A 22915-nucleotide genomic window follows, 5' to 3' on the forward strand; every position below is an offset into this window, starting at 1 on the left:
AAAAATTTTAATGATTTGAACAGCTCTCTTTATATTATACTTTATTGAAAGGCATGTGATGAAATTGGTAATTTAAAACTTCATTTGAGTGTTTATTTTTAATTGATGAATTTAAAATGCATTCCTCATATCCAGAGGAAACAAAGATAACTCCTAAAATCTGCAAGTAATGTCATTCCAGTGCTTTAAATGCTGCCTCCAAAATTATTATATTTGAATACTACTCAGTACATCATTTCCTTCCCACCAAACTCTATAGTTGACAGTTTTGCAGTTTATCCAATTCAAACGCCTGTTTAACTTTTCTCAGTCTATACCATCCAGCAGATGGTATGTATAAAGCCTGCTAATACCCTATCTATGCTTTCAAGCCCAGCCATACAAATCTCACAGACTGCATACTATTGCTCATTCCTTTCTTATTTCTAGATCACTACTATCCAATAAAATTTAATGTAAGCCACATGTATAACTTTGAATATTCTCTAGTCACATTAAAAAAAATTAGGTGAAATTAATTTTAATGTTTTATTTAGCCCAGTATCTGTAAAACATTTTTATTTCAACATGAAATCAATATAAAAATTTATTAACGAGATATATTACATTCTCATTTTGTTCTAGATCTTCAAAATCCAGTATGCATTTTACATAGCACTTCTCAATGTGGACTAGCCACATTCAGATGTGTAATAACCATATGTGGCTAGTGGCTACCAAACTATAGCTCAGCTCTAGCCCTTCGAAGAGGTTACTTTTTATATATACATCGTTCTAATCAATTTCATATAGAGCTTTAAAGCTCTACTAAGAACAAAGTACCTTTTTTCATTCATTATTAAATCAAAACTTGAATCTAATCACCTTTAACCCTCTCACAACCACTTCCACATGCTCTCCCCATTGGCTGTCTTAGCACAATGTACAGATCAAATTCTTCCCTAGTATTTGACAACAGAATCAGTTTTCAGAGGCAGCATGACATTATTATCGGGGAAGAGGTTGAGAAGTACTGACCTAAGAGTCAGGAATCCTGGTTTGTCATTCCAGTCTGCTAGTGAGCATTCTGATTTTATGTAAAATACTTTTCTAAGCCTTCTGGGGATCAAACTAGATTTCTAAGGTTTCTTTCAACTCAGACTAACTTCTTAACAAATTCTATTTAAAATTGTTCTTTGGAGGTAGTTTGTTTTGAGATTTTGTCCAGAATCCTATTTATTTATTCCTGTGTTATATATTTGTAGTTACCCAGCAGTTTGTCTTGTCTTTATACCACCTAAAGTGTAGTTGTTTTAATAACTACTGCATCTCTGCTACTGAAAGTAATGGAGTTATATTATGCACATAGTACACTATCAGATATTTTTGATAAGTTCAAATAAACACCAGCTTAAAAAAAAAAAATGCCATTAATTGCCCCAAACTCGCCAACCTCCTAAATTAAGTAGTAAAATAAAACCAGTACTTTTTGCAATACCTGACTTGAAAATCATTATTTATTCTGATCCATTTAACTCTTTGCAGGGTTTTTTCCTCTAGAGCAGATGACTAAGATCCATATTATAAAGATTCCCATATAAATAAATTATTCAAATCACATAAAAGCCATCAATTGTGAATTTTACTTCTCTAAGAAGTAACTAAAAGTGGAAGAAGTGAAAAAAACAGGACATAAGCACATTATGTTGGCTATTAGTACTAAATATGTAAATGATTAGTCCAAAAGGGAAGAAGGAATCATTTTGGAATGCAGTGCTCTGGATTAGAGCTTTGTCATATATGGCACTGGAACAATATTAAGTTAAATAACTGGACAAGTGGAGAACGATTGTTCCAGGAGTTAGGCTTTATAATCTTAGCCTTGAGGGTTTTCTCAATTTCTCTTTCTTTGTGATAAAGAAAACCTCTATTACTATTCTCTTTGCTCTTAGTAAAAATTGAAAATAATGTTTTGAAATCAAATAAACCAGCATAATATAAATCTATATGTTTAGTTAGTCCTTTACTTAAAACTTATCAGCAGCCTATTATTAAAGGTCTTCATCTGCTGTCGACCCTAATCCTGCTTAACAGATCTGCTAGTATTGTGGGTGGGGAGTAGGAGGGCAGGGAGGGGAAGTGACCGGAATGCCCAACTTGCTACCCACTGTGCTGCCACCAGAGCGAATACCTATTTCCTTATTTTTCTAGGGCCTGGCAGGTAAGAGCTGCTGTGCCAACATTTTTATGTCATTTGAACATATTCCACTCAGTACAAAGTTGTAGGAAGTTCCACTGCTTATGTTTTTCAAAAGGCAAAGTTTGACTAAAATGTTTGATTGGTTGTAATAGTACTTCTTTGCTTCTTATAGTTTTTTCCCAAAAACAATTTACTTTAAACCCAATAACTTTTAAAAAATAAAAATAAAAAAATATAAAGCCAGTAATTAATTTATTCAGCTAGTATCTGTTGTATATTTCACTCCTTGCCAAGCAATTAAACATCTTCTCTGGTAAAGCTTACAATCTTACTGAGGGATGAAAAACATAGTACAAAGAAAAGTCATAGTTAAATGTTTAACCTTTATTAAACGCTGTGATTCTCTTTGTAATATATTTTTCACCTCTCAGTAAGATTGTAAGCTTTGCCAGAGATGTGTAAGTGCTTATTTAGCAAATGCTAAATGAGTGGTGAAGACATAAATACTGTAAGAAATTTACACAAAGATAACAGAATGGGCAAGAATAGTCATGGAATGCTTTGTGGTGAAGACAGGAAAGGAAATTGGCTCCCTAGTTAGTGCTGCTTCCGGCTCTGCACCTTGCCCTGGCCAGGTCTACCTCTGAGGTGATGGTGACAGTGATAAGAAAAGGGGAAAGACCACCGAACTCACTGTTCGTTTCTGCTGCGATAGCAAGGAGAGGAGAATCGAGTGCTCTCCTTGGTATCTCCCTGTTTGAAGGCTGCCTGGCCATAACAGGGAGCCAGATGTCTGACCTGGTCTGTGTGCTGCAAATGAGCTTTAGCTCCACCCCTTATAGGGGAGGCTTTGCCAAGAAAGGAAGTATTTATTTCAAGCATTTTAAGCTGGAATGCAAGGATTTTCTTCATAGAGGATTGTTGTAAATTATTAGTTTCAAATCTCAAATACATTTGCATTTAATAGGCTTTTGTGAATTGAAGAAGTTATCTATGATTTATATAAATTTTTTCTATAGGGAAATGCTTGTTCCTGTTTCAGGAATGACTCATTTATAAATTGGAGAGTATCTTCAACAGTGGTTTCAACTCTAACTATGTATTACAATACCCTGAGAAGCTATAATCAAAAAAATCTATATTCCTAGCCCATGCTTGAATTAGACTGGCATTGGTACCTGGGCATCAGTATTTTTTAAAAGCTTCCCAGGGGATTCTAAAGCACGGCCAAGATTGAAGACCATTTATCTATTGTTTGGGATTTGTACTTTATAAATGAATACCTTTTTAATTAATTAGATTTCACCCCTAAGTCATTATCAATAAATTTGTTCAGTATCTAGCTGACAGGCATTTCCAGTATATTTTTTTTCGATTACAGCATGTATAATTCTGAAAGGGATTTTTATAGCATTTTCCCAGCTGTGAGACCAAGTACTTAGTTTAAGGTGACAAATCAGAAAAGTGCCCCAAATTTACCAAATGCATGATTCTGAGCCCGTGCTGATTATAAATATGATCAAAGCCAGGTCTGCCTTGTGTGCACAAGTGTGTGTGCATAAGTATAATTATTCTTTCTAAAAGCCTTCAGTTTATAGCTGTCATGAGCTTTGTGCATTGATTTTATTCCTATATTGTACTAAGTGTACTACCATGTTCATGAGGCTTATCTCCAGGAGGCATATTTATTTCCTTTCCAAGTGGAAAATACAGAAGTAGGTGAACACTAGAGCTGGATACTCTCTTCACCTCCGTTATGTCATAGGTGCCTACCAAGTAGTGAAGAGAATCATTAACAGAGCAACAGTTTCATTTATTATCAAGGTATAAAAGTAAATTTTAATTGTCTGAGAGATAACTTATTAGAATTAGCTAGATGCAACTCTAGTAACTATGACCTCTAAATAAATATCAGTACAAATGGAAAGGAGATAATCAGTCAATTATTTGAAATTGGCACTATCTGGGAAATAAGACCACTTGTATCTGTATAAGCATCAAATTAATAGTATTGCCAGCTGAACCTGGAACATAAAAATTATCCTTGTTCCGACCAAAGAAGCTGGAAAAAACAATGGTCTAAATTATTTGAGTGACTGTCTATTATGCAAAAATGAGAGAGAGGCCTGAATTTTTAAAAATTAGCTTAGTCTAGTGTTATAGGAATTATTTTAGTCTCTTGGATGTTATCTATGAGTAATATGAGGTAGTGTAACATAAACAATTCTATTTGCCTAAAACCAGTATACATTAGCCTTTTGTCTTAGTTTTTCTCCTTTAATGCTCTTGAGGCTTTGGCTTTTATGATTTTCATTTCTTTTTCTTAAAAGAATTAACATTGCTGAAATTAGACATTCTAAATTTATCAGTGAGTTGCCTATATAAAATGGGTCAAAGCACCAAATGTTTATTGATTTTTTTTAAAAAAAGCAATGTCAAGAATATAGAAGGAAAATAGGTACATCATTTTCAAGCTTGTTTGGTAATATCCAAAGCTGTAGTTATTTTATGAAGAGAATATATGCGTCAAGAATATTTTCAAAGGTATACAACAATAATATTAGTTAGAAATTCCCTTTTATTTTTCAATTTATATATTATTTTCTACTTATTTCACAAATTTGAGTTTTCAAAATATCTTTACCACATGACATATTTATATCCAGCTGCATTCTTTGCTCAAATTGGGTTTATACATTTTTTAAGTCTTCTACTAATATAGGATATTTTAGTTTATCATGAATGCTTTTCATTTAATTATTATGACATCAAATAGTGAATCTAAAAGGAATATTCAGAATTCCCAATATATTAACTCAGTTCTTTATTTTTCTCAAAATAAGTAGTAATGAGCTTTTACTAAAGACTGTGTACCATTCTTTAAACTAGAATGACAAAAATAACATTTTTATCATAAATTTTTACAAATGAGTTGAATATATCATTGAAAGAAAAAAATCTACTTTTTCTTGTTTCCTTTCACAGGCAGCGATACCGTCTTTACCCAACTTACACTGTCCCATGGCCCAAGTTAGTATATTTGGTTTAAGACTCATAATTCTCGCTTTGGCTTTAAAAATTAAACCAAGTGTAACCTTTCCTGCTAAAACTCTTCTTGGGCCTGACAGCATTGGTACCTTGCTTGCAGCATCTTAGAAGTGAGGCCTTCACTTGTGCTATCTTTTGATCATAAATGATTTGCTTAAACTTATATACTTTTCATGCTTTTTGTAAAACTTTTTTTCTCTTTTAAAAGATCATTATTGTATGGGTGGCTTCCACATTTAACCATTTCTCTTTTCCAACTATAGAGTTCTAAATATGTTTTACTGCTCAACTTAAAAAAAAAAAAAGCAAGAGCATGCATGCGCATATGGGAATGCTGGCAGCTACGTGCAGTGTCTAAACCAGAAAATACTCTGGCAACAGTGCAGATTATAGGCAAATAACTTATTTGACTCTAGAACTATCTTATAATTCCAATTACTTAAATTATATGGCCTAAATATTCATCACCATTAAGCAAAATGAAGTTCCACTGTAGACATTTGCTTTTAATTTTAAAGTAAACAATTCACCAAATTATTCCATCAGCTTTAAGCTAATAAGGTTAATGTTTTTTGCTGTTCTTTATACAAACGATTTAAAAATGTGTATAACAGAAAATATTAGTTATAAGCTAAATTAACTTACATAGTCTCTTAAGAAAAAAGGTAGGTGATCAAATGTTGTTCATTTGAATAATATCAGTACACAAGTACTCTTTTAAGTTCTATATTGCTATAACATTTAATTGACAAAATAAAAACTGTCAATGCTTAAAGGAAAAAAAGAATCTGCCAAGTATGATTTTGAATGATTACTTAAGTATTTTTCATAAATGTTTTATAGTACTCATAAACTAGCTAACAACTTATGTAAATAATGTCTTTTAAAGTGTAATTATTTACATGCCTATATTATGCCCTCATCATCATAAATGTCTGTAAGATAGGTTCCAGTTAGAAGCATTACTTACCTTTTTGTGCCAGTTCATCAACTTATTCTTAAATCAGGTTTATTAGATTCTAGCATAATTTCTGTTATTATCAGAGCTTCTTTAGACATCTTGAATAGTTCTATTACAATTAAAATTTTTGGATTAGAATATGATGAACCTGATTTTACTTACCCAGTAAAGAGATCCTATATCTAAGCAAAATGAGAGGCCTTTCCCACAGACATTAGATTCTCTCCCTGGCATCCTTGGAGATAATTGCTGGGAGAAACATTGGGAGAGTGGTTAAGATCAAAACTAATCCCAAGGACTATCCAGTAACGACAGGAGAATTCTATACTAATAAGGGCAGAGAAAAAAAAAGCCCATCACAAAAGCTTAACAAAAGTTACCATTCCAAACAAAGGTTTTAATAATTTGCTGTCTCTCCCAGAAATCTGAGAATCAGACCCAAATTAAAATTTTCAATTATAGATTAACAGTGGGGATATTATTTTATTCAAGAAGCAAAATAACAGTATATGTTAGGCAGCTTCTTTCTGAAAATTCTGCTAAAAATTTCTGCATGCTTTTATAGCAGTTTGCTTTAATAAAGGAAATAATATTGGGTATTGGTTTAATAAATGTAAGCAGTTTCCAGCTAAGCCTTTCAGGACTAATAGATGAAATAAAATTCCTGTGAACTTTTTTAAAAATTTAACATCCTACAGGATCTGCTTCAGTATCATCTATAAGTTTAACCAAGGGCACTGATGAAGTGCCTGTCCCCCCTCCTGTTCCTCCACGAAGACGACCAGAATCTGCCCCAGCGGAATCGTCGCCATCTAAGGTAAAGTAGAAAATCTTGTTATCTGGAAACTGGAATCATTACAGTTACATTATACTCAATTGCTGCGTCTAGTTTAGTTCTTACTAGATTAGGTTAACACTTCAGAGAATTTAGGCTTAATGGAGTTTAAACAGGATTAAATATAGATTTACCGTACAGTGAAGTTTGTTTTCTTCTGAAGTTAGTTTTTTTGTATATTTTCAAAACCCTTATAAATCTAAATCATAGGTACTGTCAAGGAAAAAACAAGTAACCTGTAAAATAAGAGTAATACAGTCTCAAGCAGTTCTTCAAAAAACATGCACAGAGAAAGAGAGAAGGAAAAGAGGCCTGAAGCTTTATATGAAAGCACACTTTAAGTGAAATTGTATATTATACATGCTAAACATTACCTATCTGAGCCCTTAATCGTGAATCTGACATGCTTTTAAATGGGATGTCATGAATTCTGAGTTGGAAGAAATCTTAAATGCACATAATAGCTGTTTTCCACCTATTTAAACTTCTTTCTTTGCCAGCTCTTAATTCGATTCAGTGGGTCTCAAAGTGTCCAGAGGGCAGAGCACCTGGACAAATCAAGACACTCTTTGCAGAACATCCTGAAATGTTAATAGAGTAAGTTTAATATTGTAAAATTAACAGGTAACTGATGTTAAATCAGAAACGATCTTAGATTAAGTGATAGGTAAACAGTAGCAAACAACAAAATTCTGAGAAAAGTAAATAAAGTAAAAATTTAACATTGAGGAAAAAAAATTTCTTTTTAATGAATCGGCATAACCTCCCATTTAAAACATGGCAAAACTATCAGATCCACACCTACGGTTCTTCCAAAGGCACGTTTGAAAATCCCAACTTAATTCTTAATATAGTCATGGTACTACATAAATTAAATTATTAATAAATGTGTTTTATTTTTTTCATTTGTCTTAGATTATGTCTAAGCATTTGGACAGCCCCCCAGCAATTCCTCCTAGGCAACCCACATCAAAAGCTTATTCACCACGATACTCAATATCAGACCGGACTTCTGTATCAGACGCTCCTGAAAGCCCTCCCTTGTTACCACCACGAGAACCTGTGAGGACACCTGATGTTTTCTCAAGCTCACCACTACATCTCCAACCTCCCCCTTTGGGCAAAAAAAGTGATCATGGCAATGCCTTCTTCCCAAACAGCCCTTCCCCCTTCACGCCACCTCCTCCTCAAACACCTTCTCCTCATGGCACGAGAAGGCATCTGCCATCACCACCGTTGACACAAGAAGTGGACCTTCATTCCATTGCTGGGCCACCTGTTCCTCCACGACAAAGCACTTCTCAACATATTCCTAAACTCCCTCCAAAAACTTACAAAAGGGAGCACACACACCCATCCATGCACAGAGATGGACCACCACTGTTGGAGAATGCCCATTCTTCCTGAGATCCTCTGTACCAGGATGTACATTTTCCTGTCCCCAAATCCATTGCTGGCAATGGATGCACTGAATGTGCCAGCACTGAGGAGTTAAAATGAGAACTCCAAACACTAACGACTCTACTTCAAAATGCAGTATAAGACAATGAATTTTAACCTAGATGTAATGATAAAATGAAAATGATATTCATTTAGCATATGAAAAGACTAATCTAGAAGAATTGGACAACTGATTGCACCTGAAACTCAATTAAAGGGACATTTTCCAGCCAATGAGCTGGAGTCCTGTTTTTGTGAAGTGATCTTTATCATTAAAGGGATGGAAAACACAGTCTAGTGTCCAGCAGGCCCACATGATGACAGTTTTTGTAATTCAAAATATTATGCACTTTTTAAAAAATCTCAAACAGGGATCTCATGTCCTCTTTTGTTTTCCTTTGCTTTTACTTAACCGACTTTAGAATATTTTCTTGAAAATCATTCAAAGGACTGTGAGGAAAGGCTGTGGTACCTGACCTTGTTGGAACCAAGGCCCAGCACTGTACTACAGTCTTGTTTACAGATTATTACAGTGAATTGAATGAAATGAATGGGTACCGAGGCTTCACCAAAGAGGTACTTTTTTTTTTAAAGAATAATTATACCAATTTTAAGAGCATTTCCCCCACCCACCCTCCTTATACAAACAAAATGTAGTGGTGTTGCCTTCAAATGAGAATTTTTGTGTCATTAAGATGACAGAAGAACTTTTTAAAAAATGTCAAGTATATGATTTACATTTAGGAGACTGTTAATCTATGCTAGATTGTCATTTGCCTCCCTCCCCCCATAAAAGTTTACTGGTAATCCATGTCATGGCTCGTAGCTGTCTCTCTAACAATACTATGGAAATGTAGTCACCCAGTGTGAAAAGGAGCACTTAGTACTTGCTGGCCATCACTGACACCGTTCATGTTTTACTAATAGTTGAGTAATCAGCATATCTAGAATTACCTTGCATTGCCTAAATCATGTGTATATAGTGAATGTTATATAATAAATCTGGCAGGTCTGTTTTAATTTAATTGAATAAAGATACAAATACTTTGTTTGGCTGGCATATATTAAATTATTATATGGAGAAAATGGTTGATTCTTATTTCTTTCAGTTGAAACACACACATACACAAACACTAAGCATAACAGCACGTATTGTGGTACGCCTTGGTTTCTAGTTCTGGATGTATGTATTCATCTTAAAGAATGACCTAAAGTTGCAGTTTGGCATGTAGGAAAATATTCGGTTAAATTAGGATGGGTATCTTTTAAGCAGAACTTTGAAAGTTTTTAATTTCCTAGGCAACATGTACACAGCTTGTTAAAGTTTATATTAAACATTCTACCTTGCTTGAGGTCTTTGCTCTATCAAAACTATTCGTAATAGAACATCTACCTACATCATTAATATCATATGGATTATTCATTAAGCCTATGTACTGACCTTCTGAGTCTAACAGATACTGTGACTGAAATGCATGCAACTTGTTGAAGACAAAATATTTTATTAATCTCCACTATAATGTCTGAATTGTGCAGTATTCCATCTTTAGGGAGTCATCAGTTCATCAATATGTGCATGTGTCCTCCCAATAATGAAGCAACATTTCAACATTTCTGTTAACCATGTCATTAGAAACATTAGAAGTGCTACATCATGGTAACCTAATACTTTATTAATTTCCTGTAACATTTATTAGAGCATTAAATGTACATTAAATAGTACAATGTATAGTCCTTTAAGACCAGAATGTTGATTGCATCATCATTAAGCAGTCCATCCTATCATAACCTTATTTATTTGTTAGAGTTGAATCTTTAATATCTGTACTATTCCTACCTATTATGATAGCCATTTTTCTCTTTGTAAAATGTCTCCTTTTAAAAGTCTCCCAAAAAAATTAATTTCAAATCCACCCTTGTATGCAAAGTGTCCATAAGACCATTCATTCAATAAGTATTAATCTAAGCCTACTTACTAGTGCTGCTATAAGTAATCATAATACACATTCCAGAATCTCCCATGCCTTTTTATTAGACCAGCTTCATTGTCCCTAGGATTTCCCTTTAAATGTCTTACTGATCACTTCTCTTTTTAATAACCCCATTCCCACTCCAAATGAGAACCTGAGAAAAGTCACATTGGAGCCCATTCAATATCTCTCTGGCCAGTGTGTTCGCCTTCAATAAGGGTTTTCAACCTGCCTGATCGTATAAAAAGGAAAAACTCAAGATTTGGCATTCTAATCATATTTCTCCACAAAGGGAACCATTCTTCTACCCTGGTGGTTCTAGGAGACCACTTCACTGTGCATCAGCTTGGTATGCATTGTGGATAGAGGATATTTTTATTTTGAAGTGTGACATCTGGGTAAAAATACTTTATGAAGTGGTAACTAATTAGAAAAATTCCAATTGGGTGCCCTTAAATGGAGGTGAAAAAAACTATCCTTGCCTTCACATGTGTAACATTAACTAGCTGACAAATTTATCCTTTGTAGTGTGTAAAGTATACTTAATCAGGGACAAGAAGTGGCTGAGAAGATAAATGCATCACCACAAAATTCTGCTTTTGAATCTGGGACAACACAGTCAGTGCAGCATGACTTTTTCTAAACCAGATTCCAAAATATGGAACATTTCTTTTAGAAATAAATGTTCCTAGATGTTTTATTATCTTTAGATCACACAAAATATTTCTAGGTCGAATTTACTTAAGTGAGTTGAAAACTAATATAATAGAATGGGAGTCTTTTGTTCTAAGCACTTAAAAGCAGGAACAGATAAACATGTTTCTAAATTTATTGAAGAACAAGTTATTTACTCTTCCAAATTCTCCAATGTATTTTAAGAGTACAAATTATCAAGAAATATACAAACATGAAAAGTTTCCTTAATTAAAGGTTGTTGGGTATCAAATTATGTGGTTAATAGGTTACTAGGCTCCCAACTCAAGAATGTTTTACTGAATCCAAATTTAGCAAAGAGCACGCCATGTTAATTATATTACAATCAAGAGAACAGTCTAGTAAATGTACTATTTCAGTTGGAACTGTATCATGGTTCTAAATTCTTCCTTAATGGGTTTTTTCATAAATCAAAAATTACCCAAGCCTAAAATGAGTTGGTATCTATCATCATGCTCTTCAAGTTTAGCTTACTTTAGTCATGTATTTAATAGTTTCTTTTAATGACCGCTTAAATTCAGTTTTAAGTGGCTCAGCAAACCAATAATGGATGTGGAGAGAAGAGTGTCCCAATTTATTAGTGTTGTACATATTGAGAAAGACCTTTTTTTTTTTTTTTTTCCTCCAGGTTTAGAAAGAAACAAGATTTAACCATTTATTTCTTGGTATTCTGCTGCTATGGGTAGGTCACTTATTCTTTTAACCTATATTGTTTGTTATACAAGTGCAGGTCGTGTTGTATTGCACATTAATCTTTACCAGTAAAATAAACATCACAAGGTTAAAACCAGTTTGGCTGAAAGAATTATGCAGTAAAATTATAAGGGAAAGTGATGACTTAGTTTATTCAGTATTTTTCTTTTGAAACATCTCATTACTAACTTTGAAAATCATTTCATAATCCCTTATACGTGAGCCAATAAAATATTTTAAGCTCTAGTTAAGAAAAGCATGAAGTCTATATGATAAATCTAAACAACAAAAGCACTTGTAACTTGTTTTGTAAATTTCATGCCTTATTTTCCATTTTTGACACCGTAAAGTGCATTTTCTGTCAACTGTGAGTAAATTTCCCTTTTGCCTTTAATGAAAATAGTGCATTAAGTAGCCAACTGCTGCAAAATTATAAAGCAAGTTAGCTAAAGGTGGATCACATTGGACTACCACTCAAAGATGCATAACAGATGGAAGTCACATGTGTGGCTTTAGGGAAAGCGCACCTGTGCCAGATGCATGCCACTTTCAGTAGCTGCCAAATGTGCCTTTTATTAAAACATCTCTAATTTTTTTCTTCAAGTCAGCATTTGGGGGCGGGATCAGGGCAGGGGTCTTTGGGGTGCAAATATCTGGTGAAACCCATCAGAGAAGAAGCCTTTGTCAAAGTGACATGTAAAACTTTAGTTGAAACATGTTGTGTGTGTATATATATGTGTATTTGCCTTTGTTTAGTAGCACGATATTTGCTAAAATAATTGTCAAAAAATTGCTCTGTCAGTCTTACTTTGATGTAAAAACAAAGTGTGGTCTATACATCTAATATGGCCTTTGTACCTAACTATGTTCGTAGATAATCTTTGTATTCTATGTGCAGCAGTATTTGGTTTGCATTTAAAGTGAAAATAATGGCTGTTATTTTTCTGGCATTACTAAGATAAACTGAAAAATAATAAAGAAAAATGCCTTACATAGCCTGCAAGTGTATTATTTTTGCATGTATTTATTTTAGAGGGCAATATTTTTGTCATTAGTGATTTTCATTTTAGCTCATACTTTCCATATAGAAAGTTTGTTCTTTTTCATGGTCTTGTTTTGGAGGCATTTATTCCTGTATCACAATATTATAAAAGAAGTTCAGTATTTCCTTCTATATCAAATCTTATCATTGTAATGAGTGGGAGGCCCTTGGGATGAAAATTAGTACTTTAGTGACCTTGCATTTCACCTGATAAAGTTTCAGAGAGCTGAGGTATCTATATTCCATAAAAGAAGTTGTATGATATCATAGTTCCTTCACAGGCAAGTTTTGTTTTGCTGAGACCTACTGGAACATAGCATAGTGATATTTAGCAGTTCTTTCTAGGCTTGGCATGAAAAAGTAGTTTATGGTTTGCACACTGTAAAGAATTATGCAAATGTGAGATTATTCATGGTGAACTATAGAATGTAAAAATTGATGAATCCTTAGCTGATACTTTATTTAAAAATTTAGAGTCTACGACCACGCGACCCTGAACAAGCCCGATTCCTTCTGATCTCGGAAGTTAAGCAGGGTCGGGCCTGGTTAGTATTTGAATGGGAGCCCACCTAGGAAGACCAGGTGCTATAGGCATAAAAAATAAAAAAATAAGGGATTTCAAGCTGACAAGGTCCTCACAATCTGTGAGGTCAAACAAGGGTTGCCTCAACTAAAAAAAAAAAAAAATTTAAAAATTTAGGCAAGTGAGGCCTGCAGCAGTTAGATGATTTAGCCAACATGTGGCCATTAGTGATTGAGACCACTGACTCAACTTCAATTCCTGATATTCAGAGGACTGCTTTCAGGAAAAACTAAAATTTATTGGTGGTTTTTTTTTCCCCCTAGTTTAAAGACATGAAATCAATTTGTATAAATTCCATTTGTAGGCCACTGTGAAATCCAAGTATGTATTATTGAGTATATTCTAGGTAATCAATTGAATAGCTATAGGAAAATAACATTAGTACTGATTCTGAATTTGCTCTTGAAACATCACTTCCTTTGAATTTTAGCCAGGTGGTTTGCTTTTCTACTTATTTTAATCATGTTAGCTCATCACAGATTCAGGGTGCTTTAAGTCTCCGGGGTACAGCCCACAACTGAGCCTGCCTCTTCGCAGACAGATGCACATGACTTCGAGAAGCAAGGAAAGTTTTGATAAGAGTACAATTCCAAAAAAAGCAGTTTATGCCCATTCTAACATTTTAAGACTTTTGATTGTCATTAGAGGCAAGAAAAAAACTCTAGCCCATTTTTAGAAGCTAGTTTCTCTACCTTCATGACTTATCAAGAAAAGAATCATCACCTTACAGGAGTACAGCAAGCAGGTACTTTGAAATGACACATATCTGTGTTCACATTCTGTTTCTATTATTTACTAGATGTGTGACTTTGGAGAATTTATTCAAATAATGAGTCTCTGTTCCTCATCAATACATAAGGTTAATAAATATACTATTTGGGACTTGTGAGATTTAAAGGTACAGTACGTCCTCACTAAGTATCATCAATAGGTTCTGCAACTTTAAGTGAAACGATGTATAATGAAACAACATTGAACAAAACATCAGTCTAGGACCTGCTGTAATATGTGTAAAGCCCAATGCCTTTTACAGAGTAGTTACTTAATAAGTGGTAACTAAAATTATGAGGGATATGTTTTCAAAATTTGCCTGCTATTAGATGTCTTTTAAGAGGTTGATGGTTCATCCTGAAGTCCCCATACTTTCTTTATAGCTTCTTTTAATGTTTATTATAGTCACTTAAATTGGTTTTGAATTACCTTAGTTATAAGCATTTGATAAGGGCCCATCTGACTATTCAACTTTCAACAAGTATTTATTGTCCCAGGTACAGTTCTGATGTTAGGACTATAACAATGAACAAAACAGACAAAAATCCATAGCATCATGGGATTAATAATGTAATGAGATATATACAACAGGTAATAATAAATAGGTATAGTATACATTAGAATATTGTAAACGCTATGAACAAGGACAAGGTGCCTAAGAATTTCCCGGACAGGGGAGGTGAAATTTAAATGTGATGGTCAGAGTCAGACTCATGGAGAAGGTGACAGATGATTTAAAAACTTGAATGAGGTAAAGGAATGAGACATGCAAGGATCTGGGGAAAGAATAGGTCAAGTCACAGAGAACAGCTAATTCAAAAACCCAAAGGCAGAGCATACTTGTATATCCGAAAAATAGCAAGGCTACTGGAGGAATGAATATGGGTAGAAAAGGAGATGCCATCAGAGGTTTAATGGGTTCCAGATCACTTGTAATGGCTTTGGCTTCGGTCTGAGAGAAACAGAACCCATAGGAGTCACATGATCTGATTTACATTTTAACAGGGTCACTCTGGCTGCCATGTTGAGAATAATTATGGGTTAAGAGTGAGAATAAAGAGCCTAGCCCAATAGAAGGCCGCGTGGCCAGTGTGACAGCAGTGGAGGTGGCGAGAAAAGGTCAGAGTCTGGATATGTTTGGAAGACAGCCAATTTGCTTATAGACTATATGTGGGGTGTCAGAACTGTCAAATGTAACTTCAAGGTTTTGGGGCTTGGAAGGACAAAGTTACTATTAAGGTGGGGAAAATGCGTAGACATGTTAAGTTCAATAACTATATCAGACAGCCCGAGAAGGCAGCTGGAGATGTAAGTCTGGAGTTCAGGAGAGACTTGTGAGCTGAAGATATAAAATTGTGAATCACTGTCATAAAGATCATATTTTAAAGCCAATAGACTGAAAAAAGAAAAGATCTAAGCAAAGGAGATCCCTCGGACACTCCAACATTAAGAGAAGGAGAAGAAAGGAGGAACCAGCCAATAGACTAAGAAGGAACTGCCAATGAAGGAAGATGAAAACCAAGAGTATGTTGTGTCCTTGGGGTCTAGTAAAGAAATTACTTCAGAAGGAGGAAGCGGTCAGCATGTCAAATGATATTTGATAGGAAGAGTAAGATGAGTGAGAATGGATCATTTGTTTGGCAAGGCGAAAGTCAAGGATGATCTTGACAAGTAGTCCAGTAGAGTAGTATAGACCTAGTGAGTTTAACAAAGAATGGGAGAAGAGGAACTGGAGCAGTTTCCTCTGTCAAGTGTTACTATAAAAGAAAGCACAGAACTGAGGCATAGCCAGAACAGTCAAGATTTCTTTTGCTTAAAAAAAAAAAAAAAAAGAAAGAAATAAGAGAATGTTTGTATGCTGAAGAAGTTGCCCCAGTTGAAAAGTAATATGTGATAATGGAAGAGGGGATGCATTCTAGTGCTAAATGGAAACAACCCATATAGATAGAAACAGAGATGGTACCCAGCCACAGCCTTTTACCATAGACCCCACTATCTATCTTTAGATGAATAGGTTTATACATATGGGAAACACAACACAGTCAGTTTTCCTTCTGAGAATTAAGAGCATTTAATGCTGCTATCTCTGAAGGGAATGAGGCAAGAAGAAGGAATAAGAATCTCTATAGATAAGACACAAATTTAGATGATTATCAAAGATTATACACTAAGCTTTTCAAAAACAATAAATTTTGAGAAACAGGTTATTTGGTTTAAGTACAAAAATCTTGAGTACTTTGAATGTCTGATAGTTTCCCAAAACAATATTTTCAGTATTGCCTAAATCACATCCTTAGGTTCTTATAATGATTAAAACTTAGGTCTAGTGTCATACATCAATTTCTATTTTTTCCCTTAAAATACAGGTCTCCATCAAGCAATGCCCCCAAAACTTCTTTGGCCATTTAATAAAAAGAAATCTAATTTCAAAGGAGTTCATTAATTTCAGGAAAATGAAAAGCTTGACTTAAATATTGAAAACTTCAAAAACTTGGCGGCAATCTTTTAAGTGTTTCTGACTACCTATTGTCCAAAATGCTGATGGATGAGTTCTTAAGTAGTCATCAGACAGGTAGAAGAAAACCTGTAAGTTTTTCACTTAGAAGCGAAACTTCCTCTATTTTATCAAACACTGCATTATTAGAGGAAAGGTCTCTGGAATAATTAGTTTGGGTGCCAAGATTTTGAAGGAACAGTAACCAAATGCCCCAAATTTATTATAAATAACTGCCAAGGGATAGAGATAAATTGTTTAAACCTAATTTTTTTGTTATGATTCTGATGTTTGTGATATGTCAAGGATGTCAACCATCTTGGACATATCCATGTAGAAATAGAGCACATTTTATTACCCCATCATCAGGCAAGCCTCATTGCAATGATTCTTCTGTCTGCACTATAAGAACTTTGTTTCTTTACAACTTACTTCTAGAAAACAGAATAAGGTACTGCCAGTCCTACATTTTCATTCCAACCTGGTGTTTGTAGCAACCATTATGGCTGAACTACTAAAGCACTAATGTTGTAGCCACCTTCTTTCTAGACTGAAGAAAGTCTTTTGAGAGGATGTGGCTAAATCGGTGCTTTTTCCCCCAGTCTATCTGGTCATGAGTGTCTGTGACACTCAGGATCACTAGTGGATCTCTGAATCCTGAGTGCTCAGTAAAACATGTAGACTCTGGACTGTTACCTGCAGCCCAACCCACATAAGGAAAAATGTTTCTTTGGCCTCCCGGTTTCTAAAGAAATTACTGTTCCCTGTACTGGTTTTCATAACCATAGAACAAAAGAAATACTGCTCTTGAGGTTCTCTGTCTGTTTGGAGATCAATGTAGTTTTAAGCTTTGAACCTTCTGTATCATGGTTTAAGCACAAATTCTCCACAACTCAAGATTTGCAACATGTAAAATACAATTCTTTTAATTGATTCTTTGCCTTAAAGGGACTTTAGGTATTGCCTTGGAGGTTTTAGAAGACATATGGCAAGACAGAACTGGCCCCTAACATAGTGTATATTAGTCTAAGAACACTGGGATGAATTATAAGCTAAATGACTTGGAAGCAAAAATTAATATCCATGTTAAATATGAACATGCTCAATGTTATACTGGGAAAATGACTTCAAGGTGGAAGTTTATGTTCTTACAAATGTTTATTTTCCTCCAAATTTGTGTTTTTCTGTTAATATTGTGAGAAGTCTTCCATTTTCCTTTTCTCCAATGCTGAGGATCAAAAAGCCAGCTCTCTCAACCATAAACTAATCTTCATCTCTTCAATGTCTTGTTTGTATATCGATCTAGTTTCATATTTAAGTGTTTATATTAGTTTTCCTCAGGGATTTATACATCAATATATATATATATATATATGTATATATATTCCTACACAGATATATACAAGCTTTTTATCCTCATCTTACCACTTGACAATACAACTTTAAATATGTTTTACACAGCTGTTCCTTGGTCAAGGTCATTTGCAAGAGCAAGTCGGTTTCTGAAGAAATCTTGTTTGGTGGGTGAAGGATCCATTGAGGGATTCTCATTACTTTTTTCCCTGTATTCTGATCCACTGGACCTAAAATCTCAGCACACAGATAAAGTACAGGTTGATTTGGTTTTAATTGTTTTCAAATATTTTATCCAAATCGTTTTGCATTTGTAAAACAGTTACCTCCTAGATCTGGAATAATTTTTACATCCCCTGAATTTCAAGATTCAGAACATGTGTAACTAAGATTTGCAGCAAACATAAAAAGAATATCTTTCTAATGCTTTATGGGGACAATTGTAATAACTGTGTATGTCAGTGTAAGATATTGTGTGATTACACTGTAAAAAGGGAATGAATACAAGCTCAGAAAATTCAAGATATCCTATTTTTGATTCAACCAAATAACTACTTCACAAATTACCAATGCTCTTTAAATTAAAATGGATGGAATTCATTGTTCTCAACCAAGGTTACCAAGGGCCTTTACTGAATTTGGGCATTACATTACAAACTCTAACTTTTGCTTGTTTTCATTTTTAAATGAAAGATTTATTGAAACCAACCACACAGATATGCTACATTTTGTAGAATGCAGAAATCAGTACAATAATCGAATTGAGGAAATTCTATAATCTCAACCACCACAAAGGAGACCAAGCCCAATCAATAGTCAATAACTCAAATCAGTCCAATTCAGTCCCCAGTCCAGGGCGCATTCTTCCTTTATCTTGGTTAAGCCGGTACGGTAATCCATTCCAGCTCTGCACCTTCTCCAGTTTGTTCATGTCAGAAGTCCCTGGAGGGAGGAGGCTTTCTGGAAATAACCTCTGATGCACTAGGCTGGGGCCCTTTGACTAGCTTAAACTCTGAGCTAGAATGGGTAAAACTAGCCCCGTGACTAAGAACCAATATCAAAAGACCTCATGCAAGATGTATGAAAGCGATGTTAGACATGAAGTTCTTTGTCCAAAGCTCCTATACAACTGAGCATGTTCTCTGTAAGCGGAGGCAGAGTCGGGCACGCTTCCGCCATCCGCAAGAGAAGGCTAAGTTCTTTCACTGTCATTGGTATGCTGAGTCCTCACTGTGGTTATTAAATAAGTTAATTATGACTCTGTCATTTACAGAATTAATTGGGGGAGAATTCAAACATTCCTTTACATTATGCAAGGAAAGAAGTTGGATCTACACAAAGACTAAAGTGCTAATGTCTGGAAACCTGATGACTGACCAGATTTTTTTTTTTTTTTTTTACTTTTCCCCCTGATATTTGGTATCACAGATGAAGCCATAGCCGCCCAGCCTACTTTCTACTTTGGGTCCATAAGGAGCACTTTTCTACTACGTTCTAGCGCATAGAAGAAAAAACTGTTCTCTCTCTCAAGCCCAGTATATCTGGGTACTCATCAGGTAAGATGAGGTCTGAGTGGGTGAAAGTCCTCTTCCTCTCCATAAGCCCCTTGGAATTCTCCCTTGAAACAGCCCCCACACACCCACCCTGAACTCCAGGCCTTTCCCCAAATCCCAGAACTCTCATCTACCTCCAATTCAAATCGTCCCTGATAGGTACTGTTGTGCCCAAAATGTTAAGGACATATATTTTTGACCGTTTCATTCTTTCTCCATATCGTCTCTTATCCAGAAGACTAGGAACACCCATCTAGGGGGCGGGTGGAAGTAGGAAGCAAGATTTGAATGTGGCTGGTGTTTCTTCTGAATTGTTCCCCCACATGGCAGTTTCTCATCAGAGTCATCAGTCCGAACTGAAAATCTTCACCTCACATTTCTTTCCCCTCTAAGCTACATCTGATCTCTCCAAGACACATGTTATACTTTGATGGTTCCAACATGCAACTGTTTAGTGTTTACCTGGAAATGGGAAAGCTTTGATGTCACCACCAGCCCCAAGGACCACAGAAATCTTCACCAGTTGCGTTCCCATTTCTGAAACAAATGCCAAAATCGCCCTGTCTAGTTTTCAAAGTCCATAAACTCAGCTTAGTTTTTTTCTTTTTTAACTGCTCTTCTCATAAACAAACTTCTGTGTCTCCAGGTGTGTGAATTTCTCTATGTTTGATATTAACTATTAATTAACTAATGGCTATCTTGCTAATCCTTTTCAAATTCCAGTATCCACTACAGCCATGACTAAAAGCTCATTTTCATCCTTCAAAAGGTAATTTTTAACTGACCTCTTTATATGCTTACATGATATATGGCCACTTTGACACTTGGACTCTTCCAAAGGTGTGGCTGTTAGGCTCTGAAGTAACATATACCTAAGTTACTAGGAAATCACTCACAGAATCTAGGCGAAAGAGCCAGAGTATTTGCTTTTATTCTCTTTCTCTATAAAATAGAAATGGCTTTTGAGCTCCTGGGGACATTGTGGCTAACTGCAGGGCAGATCTGAGCAGATGCTAAAGGGACAGGCAGGCAAACACTTACTGGGTAAGAGTACCATGCTGCCAGTGTATTCTGACACATAGCCATCCAAGTATATGATGGAAAGAGAACAGACCTGTTACTAACTTTCCTTCTACTGGATTGACAGAGACGAAGAAAATAACAAGTTGGGCCGGTCATACAAGTATAGATTTGCTACAAATAAACTTGAAAGTCTGTTTGGAGCTGGGGAAGGGAGGAGGAGTGGAATCCAGTGCCACAGAACCCTCTGACCTACATTTGTAATCAGGTTTGAGTAATCTAAAATGTTATCCCTTCAACCATCTCCTTCAATCATAAAGTTACATAGGGAAATGAAAGGGGAAATGAGAAAGAATCCCAAAGTAAGTAAGAATGGGGAAAGGTTTTGAGATACACTTTAGGATGTAAAGAAGAAGGTGAGGGTAAAATTATCAATTGATTCTTAAGTAGTCCTGCTTTCTATTACTTGCTCTGTTCCACAGGCAAGGCTTGACATATGCAAAAACAGCTGATAAGACACCAAAAGAAGAGGATTCACTGACATTCAATTTTATGGGACCCTGCAGAAGTACTCCGTGTGTGTGATTAAGAAAATAGATCTTGATATGATTGGTGGAGGGAAGGAGACATTCTGAGGTATGTAAGTTATAAAGGGCTAGAGGAAGAGAATGGGTGAGGAAGTACAATTAATCATTTGGAAGCCATATTCTTTATCTTGGAGTCCCCCCAAATTTGAGGATAAAAAGGGAGAGCATTTACATTCCCTACCCCTAAACTGTCTTACAAAATCCTCTTCCCCTATGCCACACACCCCCGACCAAGAATATTAATTAACCTAAGTGTAAGATTTATATATAAAGATGAAGTAGCATTTGCCTTAGACTTCAGAATACTTTACATTTAAGTCTTTGACAGCCTCCATCTAGATCCTTCTAGAATGGAATAGTTTGCCTTCCATCCTGCTCAAAGACAGGGGGATAGAAGGATTCAGTCCAGCATCAGCCTACCACATTAGGTCTATTCCTGGGTTCTAAAAATTCTCATTAAAATTTTTTAAAGTCACTTAACATTTTCAAACTTTAAGATATGTCTTTATTCTGATCGATTCTAGGCAGCAGCTTTCAGAGACATTTGACCTGGTATCTACCCAGGACAAATGTGTCTGAGATCAAAACAATCAGAGTGTCATCACCCCAAACATCTTGGGTATTTTTCAGGATTTTTTTTTTTTTTAATGTCAACTTGACTCTCCCTTTTGAATCCTTGTGGGTATGAGCATTCGGCCCTCCCAGCCTCAGAGGGAAGAGAACCCTTTCTCAGGTTTTCTGTTGCATCTGGCTCCATGCCTAGCTTCATCCCGAAGCAGCATTCTGGGTGTGTGGGGCCACCAGCCAAACAAGCCCCTATGGATACAAAAAGTGTGTCAGTGTAGACAGGAATGAGCCTCCAGAGGGCTGTGGGGTAGGCAGGCAGTGAGCCCCAGATGTGACACAGGCACTAGTCCATTTTGGACCTCTGAGGCCAGGCTCTGGCATGGTTTCAGTACCAAGGATTAACCACTTCTTAAAGTCACAGGGCTTGCTGCCAGCCTGACCTCCCAACGACATGGGAGGTAAATGAGCTGAATGTCTCTTTCCGGTTCCTCCCTGTACCTGCCCACATTCCTGACTTTGGAGTCTCCCATAACATACATAAAGTTGCTACGTAATAGCTAGGACTATGCCATTCACGATTCCTATACAAGTGTCTCACAAAGTACATACATATAAGAAAGAATACTTAATTAATGAAAAGAACAGTATGTTCTCACTTAAGTGAAGAGCCACTGACCTTTCTGTGCTATGCTGGGGCCTCCCTGCCCTTCTTTACCTTAGCATAATGAAGCAAACTTTCCATGGTTTTTGGAGGAAAATGCTCAAGAAAAGTTATTCGAGCTGCTTCTTGATCCCATGCCAAGTCCTCAAGGCGCCCACCACGGCACCCTGGACACAAGGTGATAAGCAAGCATCACTTGATGGTGCTCACAGTCTTACACCAGGTATAAAAAGCCAGGAAAGTTTGTCAGTGGGAATAGCCATCTGTGTGGCCATCCACATCACACTTCAGATTTTAAATACATGTGATTGATGCAGGAGGGACTGATCTATGAAAAAAGATAAGAGGACTAAGGGGATCCACTTGACTCTCTAAGAAGGATCCCAAAAAGCTGCAAGAGGACTGGAAGCAATTAACCAACATTAATTTGGAGAGTCCACACAA

At 35.7% G+C, this 22915-nt stretch overlaps 2 protein-coding genes and 1 pseudogene across 4 annotated transcripts in view; 2 read left to right on the top strand and 1 right to left on the bottom strand.

Annotated features, from left to right (window-relative positions):
* Positions 1-12831, top strand: part of SOS1 (SOS Ras/Rac guanine nucleotide exchange factor 1) — a 118066-nt gene extending 105235 nt beyond the window's left edge. For 2 of the 3 annotated variants that reach the window (XM_015587582.2, XM_006909653.3), the window contains 3 exons: positions 5165-5209; positions 6887-7005; positions 7939-12831. In XM_015587582.2, the coding sequence (XP_015443068.1) occupies positions 5165-5209; positions 6887-7005; positions 7939-8430 (656 nt within the window). In that variant the 3' untranslated portion in view covers positions 8431-12831. The remainder of the gene's footprint in view (positions 1-5164; positions 5210-6886; positions 7006-7938) is intronic. The other variant, XM_015587583.2, reaches the window with a different exon arrangement.
* A 526-nt stretch (positions 12832-13357) lies between these two features.
* On the top strand, positions 13358-13476 carry LOC112478034 (annotated as a pseudogene).
* A 4077-nt stretch (positions 13477-17553) lies between these two features.
* Positions 17554-22915, bottom strand: part of ARHGEF33 (Rho guanine nucleotide exchange factor 33) — a 43471-nt gene continuing 38109 nt past the window's right edge. The window contains exon 17 of the mRNA XM_015587499.2: positions 17554-18313. Within this exon, the coding sequence (XP_015442985.1) occupies positions 18184-18313 (130 nt within the window). The 3' untranslated portion in view covers positions 17554-18183. The remainder of the gene's footprint in view (positions 18314-22915) is intronic.

Source organism: Pteropus alecto, unplaced genomic scaffold, assembly GCF_000325575.1.
Source record: "Pteropus alecto unplaced genomic scaffold, ASM32557v1 scaffold131, whole genome shotgun sequence".
Taxonomy (NCBI): Eukaryota; Metazoa; Chordata; class Mammalia; order Chiroptera; family Pteropodidae; genus Pteropus; species Pteropus alecto.